The following is an 18,644-nucleotide window of genomic DNA, read 5'->3' on the forward strand; positions in this document are numbered from 1 at the left end:
TAGGTTGAACCTTGGAGACATTAACGCTAAGTGAAATCAGCTGGTTGCAAAGGGACACCTATTCTACTTCATGGAATCAAACCTAAAGTAGTCAGATTCATAGAGACAGAATGGCGGTTGTCAGGGTCTGGGAAATGGGAGTTAGTGTTTGATGGGGACAGAGTTTCAGTGTGGGAAGATGAAAAAGTCCAGGAAATACCTTTCCATCCTCAAATCCTATGACTGGGATCAGTCTACAACACTGTGATGTATTATTTTCAATGAGGTGCCTTTCTTAACTGTCCAAATGCTGCCTTGTTTGGCCCCTAAATAAAGTGTGTTAAAAGTTTGTAAAAAAAAAAGTTCAGGAAATGGATGATGGTGATGGCTGCACAACAGTATGAATTTCCTTAATGCCATTGAACCGTGCACTTAAAAACGATTCAAATAGTAAATTTTGTTATGCATATTTTACCATAAAAACCATAGAGAAGCTATAGATCTTTACTAAACAAAGGAATAAATTACAGATTTTTTTTCAATAAGTCAAATATTATATATTGTAAACTCAAAAGCAAATTGAAAGAAAAATTCTCTGTTAATTAGAAAGTGACATATTTGTAGTAGAAGTGATAGAACACAGACACCCTGGTGATTTAATATTTAATATACAAACTGTGAATATATCATAAAATACAGTGATATTTACATTTGATTTTCTAAAAAAGGAATGTTCACTTTTAATTCACTTTGAATAGCTATTAAGCTGCCATTCAACATAAGAAAATTAACAGGACTGTATAATATGTACGGGCTTCCCTGGTGGCTCAGATGGTAAAGAATCTGCATAAGTGACATATTTTCCTGCAACTACGTTTACTTAATTATCTTATGTATTTTGAGATTTTCAGGTCTCAGCTGAAGAGGTAATTCTGTTTGCTGTGTATAGGATGTATCAGTTTTTACCTTTACAAAAAGCATCAATAATCAAAATATTAATAAATTACTTACAGACAGAGGGCATTTTTTTCCTTTGAAATAAAGTCTAGGATGAGTAACAGAATAAATACTCTTGGCTTTTGAAAAAGTTAACACATAGCAAAATAACAGAAAACTCATCTGAATGGATGTTTTTAATAATCCTACTCAAAGGGATCTTCTCAGTTGCCCTGACTCATGAAACCTCTACAAAGGCCCTTGTCTCTGATGTGAAGATAAAGCACTCCTTCTGGAGTGCATTCTGCATGCACATAGTATTTGTTCAGTAAACTTCTACTGCTTATGGCACACTACTTTATTCAATGCGTTTCCTATGAGTGCCTTTCATTCTGATAATTACGGTAAGAACCAGTTCCCAAACGCTTATTAGATACTTGGGGCAACAAGGCATTCTGTTACAGCCTGTTACTGTGGATTCTGGCCACGGCCAGCGGCCGCGAAAGTTTGGAATAGAGAGATAAACACATCGCAAACCAATCAATAAAGTGAGGCACTTAGGATACTAGATGAGTAGATGAGAATTCCAGGAGAGGGTTTTTAATATATGTTCTAACCTATAAAATCGGTATTCATGTTTTAATGAGCTACATTCTTGGACTAAGGACCTCACAAGTATTCATAGATTTGAAAGGAAATGACAAGGGTGTTTCTTTTCCTCCATCTTTAGGGTTACTTTCCTTAGTATGTTGCTCTTTCAACTGATGGCAGGTTTGAGAACTTGATGTGTTGATCTAATCAGAACACTGACAAAAATCTACCCGCTGCCTTGACTAGGATGCACAAAAGAAATTCAACTAGTAAGCAAATTTTGAAAGATGTCTGTTCTCACAAATAATCTAAAACATAAATTTGTAATAGTAAAAAATTTCATTTATTAGTGAAGGTTTTACATCAAAACACTAGTTAGGATATGAGAAAGTATTAATAGGACTTTAGATATTGCTGCTATCAAATTTGGCAATATGTCTCAATCAAATGTGAACCTTTAAGCAAATAATTCTGTTTCCTGGAATCTATCTAAGAAGATAAGTAGTAAATGTGAATTAAAAATAAGCAAGCAGTTTTGTGAAGACTGGGGATTGTGGATATATTTTGTCTTTTAAACATTTGGAATTTGTGATTGTTACTTTTAGAATTAAAAAACTATTAAAAAAATAATACTGCCTTTGCAAAAGATCACTCCGTGAGCCTTATTAATAAATAATTTGTCCACTATCTCGATTTTTCAATGTATTTCCAGTTATCATTGTAGCCTCTTCATTCCAAAATCTGGGAAAAGAATTTTATTGGAAATATTTTTATTATTCAGTCAGAAATAAGTTGTCAATTCCATTCGAGCACAAACACGTTGTTTCGTTCCTCAAAATCCTGCAGTGTCACTGTGCCCTACAGGGTTGAAGCCCCAGGCATGGCTGCCCAGCCTCTCCACTCATTTTGTGAGACACCGGTATCCTTGCGGTCTTTTAATTGAGCTGGTCTTGGTTGCTTACAACTGAAGAAAGAACTCAAACTCATAAGGGGGAGGTTTCTGGACAGAGGGAGGTGGCAAAGAGCCCTCGTGGGAGACCAGTTTAATAGGACTTCTCAAGGTCCCCAGTATCTAGGCACTTTAGTCTTTCTGTCTCCATTTGCTCACATTTTTCCCTAATTAAGGAATCTTTAGGGGAATATTTTCACCTTTATGTATATTTTTTGTTTATTTATTTAATTTTTTGGCTGCACCACACCATAGCCAACCAGGGATCAAACTCGCACCTCTTGCACTGGAAGAGTGGTGTCTCAACCATTGGACCACCAGGATGTCTTTCATCTTTATATTATGATCACATGATCATATATATATCATATATTTGGGGGAGGGGAGGGAGAGAGAGAAACAGGAAAGAAGAGGAAAGGATGAGGGAGATAGAAGACAGACAGGAAAAGAAGAGAAAACAAGGAAATATGTCACCTGAGAAGTTTCTCCCCCATGGAAAGTAAAGACACTTTCCACTCCCAGAGGGCCCCTTTGGGCACTCACTAAATGCCACCTCGAATTACTGTTTTGTGCATCTTTTCTCTCCCAAACTCATTGTTTTCTTCTCCACAGTACCTGGGTCTTGTGCCTTCACTTAAAGTGAAAGTGAAAGTGTTAGCTGCTCAGTTGTGTCTGATTCCTTGTGACCCTATGGACTGTAGCCCACGAGGCTCCTCTGTCCATGGAAATCTCCAGGCAAGAATACTGGAGTGGGTAGCCATTCCCTTCTCCAGGGGATCTTCCCAACCCAGGGATCAAAACCGGGTCTCTTGCATTGCTGGCAGATTCTTTACCGTCTGAGCCACTAGTGAAGTCCCGTGCCTTCACTTAGAAGATGCTAAAAAGATATTGGTTGATTGATGTAACAACAACTTCTCCAACATTCAGAGATAAAGGGAGAGGCAGCGAATCTAGTAATACACAGCTTAATTATATATTGATAGGGACCTACTAACAAGGTCCCTTATGAGTAATAACTTAGAATTAACATTTAATGCTTCTTTAAGATTGACCATTTTACCAAAGGAGAATACTGTGTACAGTTCTAATTGTGCCATTAATTCAGAAGATTATCCTAACAGAGACGGTGACTAATGTATGTCTGAAAGGTCATTTAGTTGTTTTTCCTGTAGAACGAACAGATTTACATTTTGTCTTACTGTAGGATTACCATGGAATAGAAGTACTTATACTATATATAGAAAATTTTAAAAATATCAAAAGATGAAAAGGTTAAAAAAAAAAAAATCATCCATTTCCGATCGTAATTCCTGCCAACCCTTTTTATTTTTAATGCAGATTGTAGATTTTTTTTTGTTTTGATCATTACATTTATAGAGTTTTGTACTCATTTTTCACTTTTTTTTTTCAACCAAGTGTCCCAACAGGAACCAGTTTAATGTGGCAATTATGATTCAGAGAAAACTAAGTTAAAATTTGCCTCTACCCCCTACTGACTTGAGTAATTCATTTGGTTATTCAGATAGTAAAGCATCTACTTGCAATGCAGGAGACCTGGGTTCCATCCCTGGGTCGGGAAGATTTCCTGGAGAAGGAAATAGCAACCTGCTCCAGTATTCTTGTCTGAAGAATCCCATGGACAGAGGAGCCTGGTGGGCAACAGTCCAAGGGGTCTCAAAGAGTCAGACATGACTGAGCAACTAACACTGGGACCCTGAGTCTCAAGTTTCTTTTCTGGAAGATGGTAATAATAATATTTGCCTTATAGATAGGCTTAGAATAAACTCTTGTTCCAGCAGATGTCATGTCATGATTTAAATTTTATAAATATTTTTAATGGTTTTATAAGATATTTGGAGCATATTTAGCCACAACTTTTAACCATTTTCTGGTTTTTAGACATTCAGATGACATTCAGTTTTTAACAGTTTACTATTTTAAATAATTTGCAAATATTGATCTTGGGGTGGGAACTTCAATTCAATTTTAGATTTACTCCTTTGGATTGATTCCAGAAGTGGAATTATTATATTAAAAAGAAATTTGATGACTCTTGATATGTATAATTGAATAACTTTTCAAAAAGACAAAACCAGTTTATGTTTCTGGCAATCACATATGAGAATTCTCATTTCATTGCATTCTATCAGGATTTTTTTTTTTTAATTTGAGAATTCAGTAGGTAAAAACTGCTAACTTGTCTTAGTTTTCATGCCTTTGATTATTAATGAGGTTGAATATGTTTTCAAGGTATTCAAAAGCTAGTTTTGTCATTTTTCCCTTTTAAGAACCATCTATTCCTATCAGCAAACGTCCCTAATCAAATACTCTGCTTACCAAGATTTAAAATGTTCCTTAAAATGCTGTACAGCTTTGGCCAGCATGTAGCTAATGAAGTCAGAATTCTCAGCACTTTCTTCAAGAGGAATGGTGAGTGTGAAATTAGAGGAAGGCAGAATGCTTATGTCTATCATCTTTTCATCTTGTTTGGAGAAATTTCCTTCGTGAACACCTGGAACTACCTAAGAAGCAGGATCATACAATAAAAGGTTATTAACTTTTAGCACACATTCAGGATTAATTTAATACCATGTTAGTCAGGATAGGCTAAGTTGTGCCTGAGGTAACAAATTAGCCCAGCATTCCAGTGGCTTCATACAACATAATTTATCTCTCGCTTATGTTACATGTCCCAGCACAAGGACTCTGAACCACCAAGATGCTCAAGACCCTGGTTAAGAGAGGAAGATCATGTCAGTCTGTGGTAGCACGTGTAACAACATATGGCTTTCTTTGTACCCTCAGTAGGGAAAGAGAATGCATAACCACACACAGGCTCCTCTCTATCTCAGTCTACAAACGACTCTTCATTTTTGTTCGTCTCATTGGCCAGATCTTAACACATGGTATCACTTAACTGCAAGAGAAGCTAGACGGTCTGAGTGAGTGGATGGAGTATTTGGTGAGTGCTCCTTCCCAGGAGGCGCTAGTGGTAAGGAATCTGCCTGCCAATGCAGGAGATGCAAGAGACGTGGGTCTAATCCCTGGGTCATGAAGATTCCCTGGAGGAAGGCATGGCAACCAACTCCAATATTCTTGCCTGGAGAATCCCATGGACAGAGGAGGCTACAGCACATAGGATCACAAAGAGTTGGACACAACAGAAGTGACTTAGCACACACACACTGGCTGTGCCACAAATGGTAATGTGATACACCAAGTTTTGCCCTGAGTTTCTGTAGCAAATTTACACTTTATGGTTTTATGTGTAATTTTTGTAAGAACCAGTCATCCGAAATGCACATCATTTACTCTCTTAATGAGTTCTCAAGTGTATATACTTTGATTTAATTAAATGAAACTGTAATGACATGCAACTTGTAATCTAAAGAGAATTATATTGAAAATATTTTCAAATATACTCCTTATAAAAAAAAGCAAAATATTAAGAAGTCAAATAAAAATTGGTGATTTCTCGACTCTAGTTTACAAAGCTACCATAGCTTTCCTTTTTTTTCTATTGGTAATTAAATAAAACATATTGAATTAGACATAAAGCATCTGTGTCTATCTTAATAAATAATTATAATGCTAACACCCATGTAACTGCAACCTAAAGCACAGAGCTTTTTTCACCTGCTGGAATTTGTGTATTTTTTACAGAAGATTCCTCTTCACTATGTGCTATTTTATAGATTTATACTTTTGATTACATGATGAACTAAGAGTTGTCTTAAGAAAAATAACTTTTACAGGCAGTTCAGCCCAAGGATCCTGAAGAAAAATTGTTTGACCTTGGACCCCAGTTCTACCATTTACTAGCTGTGTGATCTCAGACACGTTGTGTAGCTTCTCTGTACCTTATCTGAAAATTTTGTAAAACAATTATACTTACCTTATAGGAACACTGAGGGTATTCAATTATATAATACATGGGGAAAGTTCTTAGAATATTGCCTGACAAATAGTAAGTGCTTTTTAGTGGTAATTATTATTAGAAAAATGTATCACCAAAAATGATGTGAAATTACTTTATTTGGAGCTTTTTGTACGGAAATGCCTTTGTTATGAATATCAACAAAATTCTGTAAAGAAATTACCTTCAATTAAAAAATAAATACATTTAAAAATATCAAAAATTTTAGTTAAATCAGTTAATGTTACTCAGAGACACTAGAACAGAAGCAAATTGAAGCATAGAATGGAAATCTTGATGATGATAAAAAGAATTAAATACTGCCTCTACTCTTGTAAAGATTGAATACACCATTAAAATTTTTCTTAAAATTTCATTTTTCCCCATTCCTTACAAGAATTTTTATCCTTAAACTAAAAGTCTATATTTGTGAGGATGAACACATATGTCAAAATATGTCAAATTATTTTATGATCTAAGGAATGATCTAGCTAATGAAGTAACAGGATTAGAGAGTCAGCAGGAATTGACAGTGGCTTTCAAAACCTTTTGACTATGGTCTGTGGTTACAAACAAGTTTGTTACCATGACTCAAAAACACATGTCTTAGAAAACAAACTTATGATAACAAAGGGGAAAAGGGGGAGGGATAAATTAGGAATTTATCTATATATAAAATAGATAAACAACAAGGACCTCCTAGAGCACAGGGAACTACGTTCAATACCTTGTAATAACCTATAATGAAAAACAGTCTGAAAAGAATATATTTATAAAACAATAACTTTGCTGTACATCTGAAACTAATGCAACATTGTACATTAACTACACTTCAATAAAAAGAAAAAAAGTCTTATGTATAATGTGTGTGTACGTGTGTGTGTGTTAAGTCGCTTCAGTCCTGTCTGACTCTTTGTGACCCTATGGACTCCTAGTAGCCCGCCAGGCTCCTCTGTCCATGGGATTCTCCAGGCAAGAATACTGGAGTGGGTTGCCATGCCCTCTTCCAGGGGATCTTCCTGACCCAGGGATCGAACCCACGTCTCTTGTGTCTCCTGCATTGGCAGGCAGGTTCTTTACCACTAGCTCCACCTGGGAAGCCCTGTATGATGTATCCACACATATAAATAGACATATGGAAATGAAAGTTTCATGACATACGCGTCTGACTTATTAAATACAATGCACTCTAATGTTTTTTTCTTCTAGTCTGTCCTATTCTGTTTTCTGTTTGTTTGTTTTGTTTTAATGTGCTAGTTGTGACTCTAAACTTCTTTCTCAACCATTGACCTCGTAGTTTGAGAGACAGTGATTCACTAGGATACATGATGTCTTAGGTCAGATTGCCAAGAAGCAGGGCCTCGGCGTCTGACACAGTGATTTACGAAGAGTGCTTCCAGGTAGAGCTTTTAAGGGGATGAGGCAAGCAAGACAGAGAAGAGGGAGAAGCTAATCCAGGAAGTGGCTTCAGGTGAGCTCCAGCCTCAGCCTGATCCTGAGGGATAAGTGGCTCCAAGGACAACCCTTTGGAGAAGGTTCAGGGTTGAGCAGTTAGCATCGGTCTGGGTAGGGCACTAACATTACATGCTGCACAAAATACTGCATCTCCGATAGCTCTGCCCAGTGATTCCTGTAGCCAGGTCTTTTTAGGAGCCCACCAACACCAGCCTCATCAGGAACCACTAGCCTGTGCGTCGTCTATTAACGTCATATGTGTGTGTGTGGAGAGGAGGAGCATTAGGAAAGAAATTCAACCACTGTTTTATGTTATGCAACAGGAGCTATTGATGAGAAGTGGGAGATATGGTACAAGTGCAACTTAAGATGGCAATCTGATTATTTGTGAATGTTAATATAAAAATGTGTTTAATTCTCAAAGTAAGTCAGCAGCTTATTGTGTCAAAAGCTGGTGAGAGCTATAATTTACAGAGCTCTTGTTTCGGATAAGGAATCTATACTCATCACTTTACAGGCACCCATATTAAAGTAGCTATTTTTGTTCCCATTTTCCAGGTGGAATTTTCCCAAACTCACTCAGCTGATAAGTTTCAGAGACAGCTTTTGAACTCAAGTTTCTTTACCTGAAAATCTTCTCTCTTAGAAACAATATTGGCCAGGTTTCTTCAAGGTTACCTGTTTCAGTTATTACACTATAGCTCTCTGTGAATTATAGCTATAATTCACACTATATATAGCTCTTGTTAGAATTAGCCATCACTGGGGGCTTCCCTGGTGGCTCCAGGGTAAAGAATCTGCCTGCCAATGCAGGAGACACAGTTTCGATCCCTGATTTGGGAAGATCCCACGTGCCGCGGGGCAACTCAGCGCATGCGCCACAATGACTGAGGCCACGTGCCCCAGAGCCTGTGCTCCTGAAGAAGAGAAGCCACTGCCATGAAAAGCCTGTACACTGCAACTAGAGAAAACCCCACACAGCAAAAGCCCCTGCATAGCCAAACAAAATAAATAAATAATACTGTAAAAAAAATAATAAAGTGCAGTATGATTAAAACAAAGAATCAGCCATCTCTGGATTAGAAAGTATTTTGTGTTTTAAGTTGGTTTTCTCTATAGAGTGTCTTGTTTTCTAAAGGCCATGCACAAGTCAGCCTGAGTACAATCACAGTGTATGAATATCCTGCTGCAGCTTGTTGTCAAATTCAGATGGAATTAATAAGAAACAGAAAAATCAATGTATGCACATGTAATCTCCATATCTGTTCTTGGCTCTCCATTACCTTTATGAAACTGAAGATGTTCTCGCTTCCTGGGGTCTGGCTGGCCAGCTCTGTTACCCAACCAAACTGCTCTCTCATCTTCTCCATCAGATACGTGGTGTCCTCCAAGTGATGCTGGGTCATCTGGAGTACCTGGGCATACTGCTGATTGGATATGTTGACCAACTCAAGGGCCTCATCCACCTTTGTGTATAGTTCAGGAACAGCAGGACAGTCTAGCAAAGAAGGAAGTAACAGGGTAAAGGAAAAGGTCCATGGGCTTTGGAGTTGGGTAGTGTAAATTTAGGGCCTTCCCAGGAGTTGGTGATGGACAAAGAGGCCTGGCGTGCTGTGATTTATGGGGTCGCAAAGAGTCGGACACGACTGAGCGACTGAACTGAAGTGAACTGGTGGCTCAGTGCTAAAGAACCCGCCTGCAATGCGGGAGACACAGGAGACACAGGGTTGATCCCTGTCTTGGGAAGATCTCCTGGAGGAGGGCATGGTAACCCACTCCAGTATTCTTGCCTGGAGAGTCCCATGGACAGAGGAGCCTAGTGGGCTACAGCCCATGGGATCCCAAAGAGACCTACATGACTGAAGCGGCTGAGCACACATGCATGAATGCTCAGCAGCAAAAAGGAAAAAAAAGATTGGGGATTTAAGTCCCAGTCCTTAAGCTTTCTGTTTTCAGCCTTTTTGACCATGAGTGAGTTTTCACTCGTTTTGTACCTGGTGAGTTTTCAACCAGGTTCAAAGGACATGAATGAAATAACACTGCAAAGTGCCTGATCACAGGGCCAACACACACTGAGGATTTAGCAAATGTGCCTTTTCCTTGTCTTGCTTTCCTTAGCGTCTCTGAAGGTCATTAGGACTGCTCCCTGATACTCAGGTCAGGACACATGGGAGTGTGCACTCCCCTGCCACCTGGACGTTGAGTGTGCCATCTTCAAAGTGATGTGTCTCGCTGTCCGAGGAAGCCTTTAAGAACGGTTTAGGGTTTATCATGCTCTCTCCCCTGACAGTGGAAGTAGTTTTGCTCCGTATGGTGGAGGCTCCATCCTGACACAGAGCTCTCACAAGCTGTAATTGACGAATCATAAATGGTATCACCAATTCAATGGGCATGAATTTGAATCTGAGCAAACCCCAGAAGATAGTGGAGGATGACGAGCTTGGCATGCTGCAGTCCATGGGGTCGCAAAGCATCAGACTCAAACAACTTAGCACGCATGCATGCACATGCATTTGAAAAGTAATTCAAGAAAATATTTTGAAAACAAAGGGAGTCACAGTTAACAAGATATAGTACACATTTGAAAGGAGATCCAGATATTCTTTTAAAATGTCTTCATTTGCAAGTTTAGAGTTGTTAACTTTTAAAATAGTGATGTAAATTTTCTTTAAATTATGCGGGAAGAAGGTGGTGACTTCCCTTATGATTTTAGGCAAGGAGAATTGTACAAGGGATTCTCATTTACTCTTTCAGAGAGTGGGAAAAGATTTCCCTAAAATAAAGGTGAAACTTGCTGTAAAACACAATCACGTGAGAAAGGAAAAAGTAGAACTATCTCTATTCACAGATGACATAGTCTTGTAAACAGAAAAATCTTAAGGAATGTATTTTGTTGTTGTTCAGTTGCTAAGTCATGTCCAACTCTTTGTGACCCCAAGAACTGCAGCACACCAGGCTTCCCTGTCCACTATCTCCTGGAGTTTGCTCCAATTGTGTCCATTGAGTCGGTGATGCTATCTAAACATCTCATCCTCTGCTGCCCTCTTCTCCTTTTGCCCTCAATCTTTCCCAGCATCAAGGTCTTTTCCAATGAGTCAACTCTTCACATCAGGTTGCCAAAGTATTGGAGCTTCAGCTTCAGCCCTTCCAATGAATATTCAGGGTCACACAGAAACTATTAAAAATAATAAATCAGAAAGGTTGTACTTACACATACTGTCAACTGATGACTGCTATAGGTTTAGTTAAAATCCATCATCTCATATGTTAATAGATAAAATGAAAAGAAAATAAAATTCTCCTGTGATGCGAATTCTCACGATTTACTCTTTTAATTTTCCCGTATATCACACAGCAGTGTTAGCTACAGTCGTCATGTTGCACATTACATCCCAGTACTTACTTATCTTGTAACTGGAACTTTGTACCTTTTGACCACCTTGCTCTAATCACCTCCCCAACACCCTCCCCCCATCTTCTCTATTATCTTGTGATAATCAGGGAGAGATTATTCTTCGAGTGTTTCACTAGATGTAAGGAAGTTAGTGATACATCAGTGGGATGTTTGAATTGGACAATTCTTATAAGAGGTCAGTAGAAGGGAATGGCACCCCACTCCAGCATTCTTGCCTGAAGAACTCCATGGACAGAGGAGCCTGGTGGGCTACAGTCCTTGGGGTCGAAAAGAATCGGACACGACTGACCAACTAACACTTCCACATTAGTGTATGCTTTTCTGTTATAAAAATTTCTGTGTCTGTGTGCAACCTTGTAACTCTGACTTGAAGCACAAACACTTGAATGATGAGAATGATAAATACTTCAGACATCTTACTTAATTCTTGAAATACCTGTGTGTAGTAGCTATGTTAATTTCATTTTCCCAATGATGAAACAGAGGTGTGGAGAGTCACCCAGTGAGCAATTCTGAAGAAATTAGACCCCCATCTGCTCTAATAAAAAGCTCGAGTTATATTTGATCTCTTGCTCCAATTCTTAGCCACATTTTTTAGAATTTCCTTCCCTTAAAGAAGCAGAAGTAGAGGAATCAAAAGTTCTTCTTGGCTTTAGTAAGAATATTTGTGTTGAGGCCCTAGTAGATGGGAAGTGACTTCAGCTGGGGAAGGGACTTGAGGGTCAGAGGAAAGTGAGAAGGGTCAGTGGAGATCATTTTTCTCCTGGGGAAAGAATGAAAGGTGGCTATTAGTCAGGTCTAGGATGTGACAGGCTGCTTGGGGCTTGTGAGAAGCCACTCAGTTCAGTTCAGTCACTCAGTCGTGTTGGACTCTGTGGTGACCCCATGGACTGCACACCAGGCTTTCCTGTCCATCACCAACACCTGGGTCTTGTTCAAATTCATGTCCATGGAGTTGGTGATGCCATCCAACCATCTCATCCTCTGTCATCCCCTTCTCCTCCCACCTTCAATCTTTCCCAGAATCAGGATCTTTTCTAATGAGTCAGTTCTTCGCATCAGGGAGCCAAAGTATTGGAGCTTCAGCTTCAGCATCAGTCCTTCTAATGAATATTTGGGACTGATTTCCTTTAGGATTGATCTCCTTGCAGTCCAAGGGACTCTCAGGAGTCTTCTCTAACACCACAGTTCAAAGGCATCAATTCTTTGGTGCTCAGCTTTCTTTATGGTCCAACTCTCACATTCATACATGACTACTGGAAAAACCATAGCTTTGACTAGACAGACCTTTGTTGGCAAAGTAATGTCTCTGCTTTTTAATATGCTGTCTAGGTTTGCCCTAGCTTTTCTTCCAAGTAACAAGCATCTTTTAATTTCATGGCTACAGTCACCATCTGCAGTGGTTTTGCAGCCCAAGAAAATAAAGTCTGTCACCGTTTCCATTGTTTCCACATCTATTTGCCATGAAGTGATGGGACAGGATGCCACAATCTTAGTTTTTTGGATGTTGAGTTTTAAGCCAGCTACCCATATTTAAAAATTAAGTTGGCCAAAAATTTCATTTGGGTCTTTCCATAAGATGTTACTTATGTATGAAATTTTTGGCCAGTCCAATAGTGAATCATTAAATACAGTTAGTAATTAACCCACCAACTGGAAGAAGTTAATGTCACTTAAAAAAACAAACAAAAAACTCACTTGGCCAAAAAGTTGCTTACACAATGTGAAAACTTTTTCCTGGATGTTTTGTTTTTTTTTTTTCTCTTTTCATTAAAAAGAAAATAATTGCCTTAATTTGCCCAGAGATCTCTTTTGCTCACTTGAGTGTTTGGTCCTTAACCATACATGTTTTTCACGGGAACAACAAGGGAGTTTCAAAAAGAGAAAAAAGTGAGTTGACCTACTTTTGAATAATAAAAGAGTCTATAAACCTGCCCTGAGCACCCCCAGATGTCACTGAGCTTGCGAAAAAGTGCTCAAAGGGAAGTAAATGAATCCACGATGCTTGTAAAAGTGAGATTTTGACCTCTGATCAGAAGGCAATCGAAATCCTGAGAAAATAATAATCACTTACCTGCCCATAGGTAATCCTGACATTTCTGACATCTTGCATGAAATTGGAAACATTCGGACGAGTTCTGGCCAGGTTCTCCACACAGCCCTCTGCCCCGCACAGGCCACGTCATGGAACTCGGTCCACCATGGGCAGAATCTGCAAGGAACACAGCAGTTTCACATCAGTGTCATTAGAGTCTGAACTTTAAAGGCATGGGTGCAATGACATTTCTCTTTCTAACCAGCACTTTCAAAATCTTTGTTCATATTCAATTGCAGGAGGGCATACTGGTGCAACCAGTTGCTAAGACAATTTGACATCTATTAAAAGTACACATAACCTTTAATCCAGTAATCACATTACTATTAAAATATAATATTAATATTATTACTCATCATTACTATTATTACGACTTGCCCCAATTCCAACCTCCCACACAGAGGTTCATGCAAATAATTTTATTTTCAGGCAGGAATCTTGAGGAATTATTAATAGTCACTATCTTTTGGAAGAGAGACTTAAAGGGGTGGGAGAAGGCAGCTTTCATTTATTTTGTTCCTTTGAATATTTGAATTCTTTTAAATTTAGTGTGTCTTAGTTTTATCATTATTATTTCTGATGTCACTGGTGTTAACTAAATAGGGAATTATAAGCCACTTTTCTTTTTGGGCTTCTGTTAAAATTTTTTCTAGTAATTATCCTTGGCAGAGGATAAGATGGTTGTATGGCATCACTGACTCAATGGATACGAACTTGAGCAAACTCCGGAAGATAGTGGAGGACAGGGAAGCCTGTTGTGCTGCAATCCATGGGGTGCAAAGGGTCAGACATGACTTGGCAACTGAACAACAACAAGTTTTAACTTTTTCGAGCTATAATTCAAATGTGTACTGGAGTTCCAGAGATATTAGAAATGTCTATTTCTTAAACTAGATGTAGGTATTTATGACTGGTGGTTTTTTTTTTTTTTTGCATTTCACATATATAATGTTATGAACAGTAGTTCAAAGAGTTAGGAAAACATCTAAAGCAGATCTAAACATCTAAAAGAACCTTTTTTTTGTTCTAGAAGAATTAATCGTCCATATAAAAATGATGATAAAAAAGGAGTGCATGCAACAGAAAATTGATAATTCCCAACTGTTTCACACTAGGAAAAACTTATTATTAATTGGTAACCTGATGATATTCTGTTACATTAAATCCTTGATGTTAAACAATGAAACATTCCATTTTGAGATAAGTTGTGAAGTTTATTGTTTAAAAGCCTACCAGGCATTTGCTAGATCTTCTGGCGGGTAAAGCAGCACTCCCTTTGTAGAATACTAGTCATTTTTCCCCACTCCCTATGGATTTAGTGGCATCTCCTCTGGCCCCACAGAACCCCCATGAGTTCTACAGCAGAACATTTCTGCCTAATGTGCTGGTTCATTTTTGTCTTCTCTGTTAGTCTCTGAGTCCCTCGAGAGGAGGAATTCGGTCCTATCATCATAATCTTGTCATTCTTCTATACCTTCTTCTTTCATCTCAGTTACAACAAGGTTGTGTAACTGTCCACTGATCTGTTTTCCTTTCTTTGATGCTTAGTGCTCAGTCATGTCCCGTTCTTTTGTGACCCCATGAACTGTAAGCCCACTAGGCTCCTCTGTACATGGGGATTCTCCAGGTAAGAATACTGGAGTGGGTTGCCAGGCCCTCCTCCAGGGCACCTTCCCAACCCAGGGATTGAACCCAGGTCTCCCACATTGTAGGTGGAGTCTTTATCGTCTGAGTCAGCAGGGAAGCCCTCCTTTCTTTAAACTGAACTCCTAAAAGTTGGGAGCTGTGTCATCTGCATCATAAGCTACCCTTGTCTTTTTTGCAGCATCTAGATTAATACCTGCTATATTCAGGGGTGGCGAATTCTAGGTCTTTATGACAGCCATTCCCCATTCTATTCCCATGGCAGTGACCCATCACCTCCCTTCAGCCATGCCAACACAGAGCCTCAGGACCCCTTCTAGGCAACCCCTTCATCATTTTTATATGGGTGATTAATTCTTCTAGAACAGAAAAAGGTTCTCTTTAGATGTTTAGGTCGGCTTTAGATGTTTTCCTAAATCGTTGAACTACTGTTCATAACATTATATATGTGAAATTCAAAAAAAGAACAGTCATAAAGTAAATACCTACATCTAGTTTAAGAAACAGACATTTCTAATATCTCTGGAACTCTCTGGCTGTGTGGAGAACCTGGCCAGAACTCGTCCAAATGTTTCCAATTTCATGCAACATGCCAGAAATGTCAGGATTACCTATGGGCAGGTAAGTGATTATTATTTTCTCAGGATTTCGATTGCCTTCTGATCAGAGGTCAAAATCTCACTTTTACAAGCATCGTGGATTCATTTACTTCCCTTCGAGCACTTCTAGTAATCATCTGTTCTCCCAGCTTGCCTGTTTCCTCCAGGGGAAAATTAAAGACAGCAACATTCTCCAGGGCAGGATTATAACCCAGATCACCTGGCACCCGGTGCTGTGCGAACCTACTATACTACACCATTTTATCGAATCTTGTTGTATAGTCTCTTAGTCGTGTTTGACTCTTCTGTGACCCCACAGACTGCAGTCTGCAAGGCTCCTCTGTCCATGGGATTCTCCAGGCAAGAATACCGGAGTGGGTTGCTATTTCCTCCTCCAGGGGATCTTCTGGACTCAGGGATCAAACCCACATCTCCTGCTTGTCCGGCAGATTCTTTACCACTGAGCCACTAGGGAAGCTCACTCAGAGAGTAATTATTGATGAGAGACATGTAATAGTTTGCTATTGCTGTTGTAACCGATTCCACACATTTAGTGGCTTGAAACAACATAGATTATTTTACAGTTCTGTAGGTCAGAAGTCTGAAATGGGACTCAGTGGGCTAAATGAGAGTGTTGGCAGGGCTGATCTTTTCTGGAGGCTCTGGGGGAGAATCTATCTCCATGTCTGTCTAGTTTCTGGAAGTCACCACCTTCTTTGGCTCCTAGTTTCCTTCCTCCATTTTCATATCCAGCAAAGTAGGGCCAAGTCCCTCTCACTCTGCCATCCCTATCAATGCTTTTCTGCCTCCTTCTTCTACTATTAAGAACTCTTGTGATCTCACTGGAGCCACCTGGACAACCCCAAATACTCTCTCTGTTTTTGTTTGTTTGTTTAAGTTTAATTTTTATTTATTTACTTGGCTTCACCAGGTCTTAGTTACAGTACACAGAATCTTCGTTGCTGAGTGCAGGATCTTCGTGCTGGCAGGAAGGATCCAGTTCCCTGATCAGAGACCAGGCTCAGGCCCTCTACACTGGGAGTGAGAAGTTTTAGCCACTGGAGCACCAAGGAAGTTGCACTCTCCCTATTTTAAGGTCGACTGATTGGTAGCCACAATTCCATCAGCAGCCTTACTTTCCCTCAGCCATGTAACTTAACATTTTCACAGGTTCTGGGGATTAGTGGAGAAAGCAATGGCAACCCACTCCAGTACTCTTGCCTGGAAAATCCCATGGACGGAGGAGCCTGGTAGGTTGCAGTCCATGGGGTCTCGAAGAGTCAGACACGACTGAGTGACTTCACTTTCACTTTTCACTTTCATGCATTGGAGAAAGAAATGGCAACCCACTCCAGTGTTCTTGCCTGGAGAATCCCAGGGATGGGGGAGCCTGGTGTGCTGCCATCTATGGGGCTGCACAGAGTCAGACACAACTGAAGCGACTTAGCAGCAGCAGCAGCAGCAGCTGGGGATTAGGATGTGAGTATCTTTGGAAAGGGACTTCTCTGGTGGCTCAGATGGTAAAGAATCTGCCTGCAATGCAGGAGACCGAGGTTCCATCCCTGGGTTGGAAAGATCCCCTGGAGAAGGAAAGGGCAACCCATTCCAGTATTCTTACCTGGGAAATCCTATGGACAAACAGCAGGATTTCTGGAAGGAGCTTGTTTTATTTTTCATCAAAGAACATACCTGTCCTTGACCTAATGGTCCACAGAGATAAGTTCAAGGAAACAGATTCTACCTGTGGCCCACATGACATCTCTCATTTCTGAGACACTGGGTCCCACCCACTCCACAGAAGCCCAAAGAAGGGACTTCCTTTTGTGTTACAACATAAAGCAGGGCCTTCCTTGGTGGTCCAGAGGCTAAGACTGCGCTCCCAATGCAGTGGGCCTGGGTTCAATCCCTGCTCAGGGAGCTAGATCCCACATGCTGCAACTAAGACCCAGTGCTGCCAAATTCATTTAAAAATATAAAGCAGGATTGTTTTTCCAATACAGAATATCAGGGGGCATGAGTGGTACTGGTAGAAGGCGATTCTTAAAAGTTACTGAAGTTTCTATTTCTGTAGTTTTGGGTTTGTCTATGAGCACTGAATCTGGTTTTGTGCGCAAATGTTGTGATTTAAGGAATTACAGTAGCAATGTGGAGGAGGCCGTGGAGGGCCCTAAATGTGACCTGGTTTTACAGGGCACTAAAGTGTCTTCCTTAACTGGGAGCTGAGGAGCCTGGACTGATTTTAAAGAAACCTCATGATGTTCAAGCAGAATAGAGCTGAGTGTCTGCCCGAGTTTTAATAAAGAAGGCTACCATCTTTTTAAAGTTCTCACCTTACCAGCATTTTCTTTGTCAGCTTTGAACATTTGCTTTAGAAAGAGAAAACAGCCCCACAAAGCTCTTGACAAAGAGGGCTGGTGTTTGGGAGACCTCAGAGTCTCTTCTAAGAGGCTATGAGACTGATTATCCATTAACCACCTCTCTTGGAAACATTGTATGATGAGTTAGAAACAGTTACCATTTCCAAAGCTAAATAAAACTTAACTTTAGTGTAGATATCTAAGTAAAAATAATCTTTTAATACTTGCCTTTGTCTTGTTTGGGTAAGTCCTCAAGGGCCTTCAGCATCTCTGTAACTGTTGTGCTGACACTTTGATAAACAGAGAGGCTGAAATTACAAAACAGCTGGAAGAAGCTGGGAATGTCCCAACCCTGCATAGGATGTGCTTTTTTTGCTGGCTCTTTGGAAAAAGCTGGAAAAAAGTAAGGCTCCACGGAGTCTGTGTCTGACATAAAGTATGACTGAAAAGCCAGGTCAAATTCTTGTTGCATCTGTTTGAAGACGTGAAAGCTCGTATTATAGAGAAATCCCACATCCACGGTCAGCTGGCTGAACACATTCTCTATCTGCATCAGCTGTACGTCTTCCTCAGTGAACTTCTCACCAACAGGGAGCTCTTTTTCATCGTCTTCATGGAAAGGAAAGAGAAACTGATATATCTTCCGGAAAACCCGTTCAATCTATGGGGTGGGGTGGGGGACAGAAATGAAATAAATGTATTTTCTTC

General features: G+C 39.7%; 1 protein-coding gene across 1 annotated transcript in view; it reads right to left on the reverse strand.

Moving 5' to 3' along the window:
* Window positions 1-625: 625 nt before the first annotated feature.
* Window positions 626-18,644, reverse strand: part of CLUL1 (clusterin like 1) — a 28,675-nt gene continuing 10,656 nt past the window's right edge. The window contains exons 5-8 of the mRNA XM_006079208.4: window positions 18,165-18,597; window positions 13,316-13,453; window positions 9,110-9,324; window positions 626-4,977 (exon numbers count right to left, since the gene is read on the reverse strand). Coding sequence (XP_006079270.4) covers window positions 4,789-4,977; window positions 9,110-9,324; window positions 13,316-13,453; window positions 18,165-18,597 — 975 coding nt within the window. The 3' untranslated portion in view covers window positions 626-4,788. The remainder of the gene's footprint in view (window positions 4,978-9,109; window positions 9,325-13,315; window positions 13,454-18,164; window positions 18,598-18,644) is intronic.

The sequence above is a fragment of the Bubalus bubalis genome, chromosome 22, assembly GCF_019923935.1.
Source record: "Bubalus bubalis isolate 160015118507 breed Murrah chromosome 22, NDDB_SH_1, whole genome shotgun sequence".
Classification (NCBI taxonomy): Eukaryota; Metazoa; Chordata; class Mammalia; order Artiodactyla; family Bovidae; genus Bubalus; species Bubalus bubalis.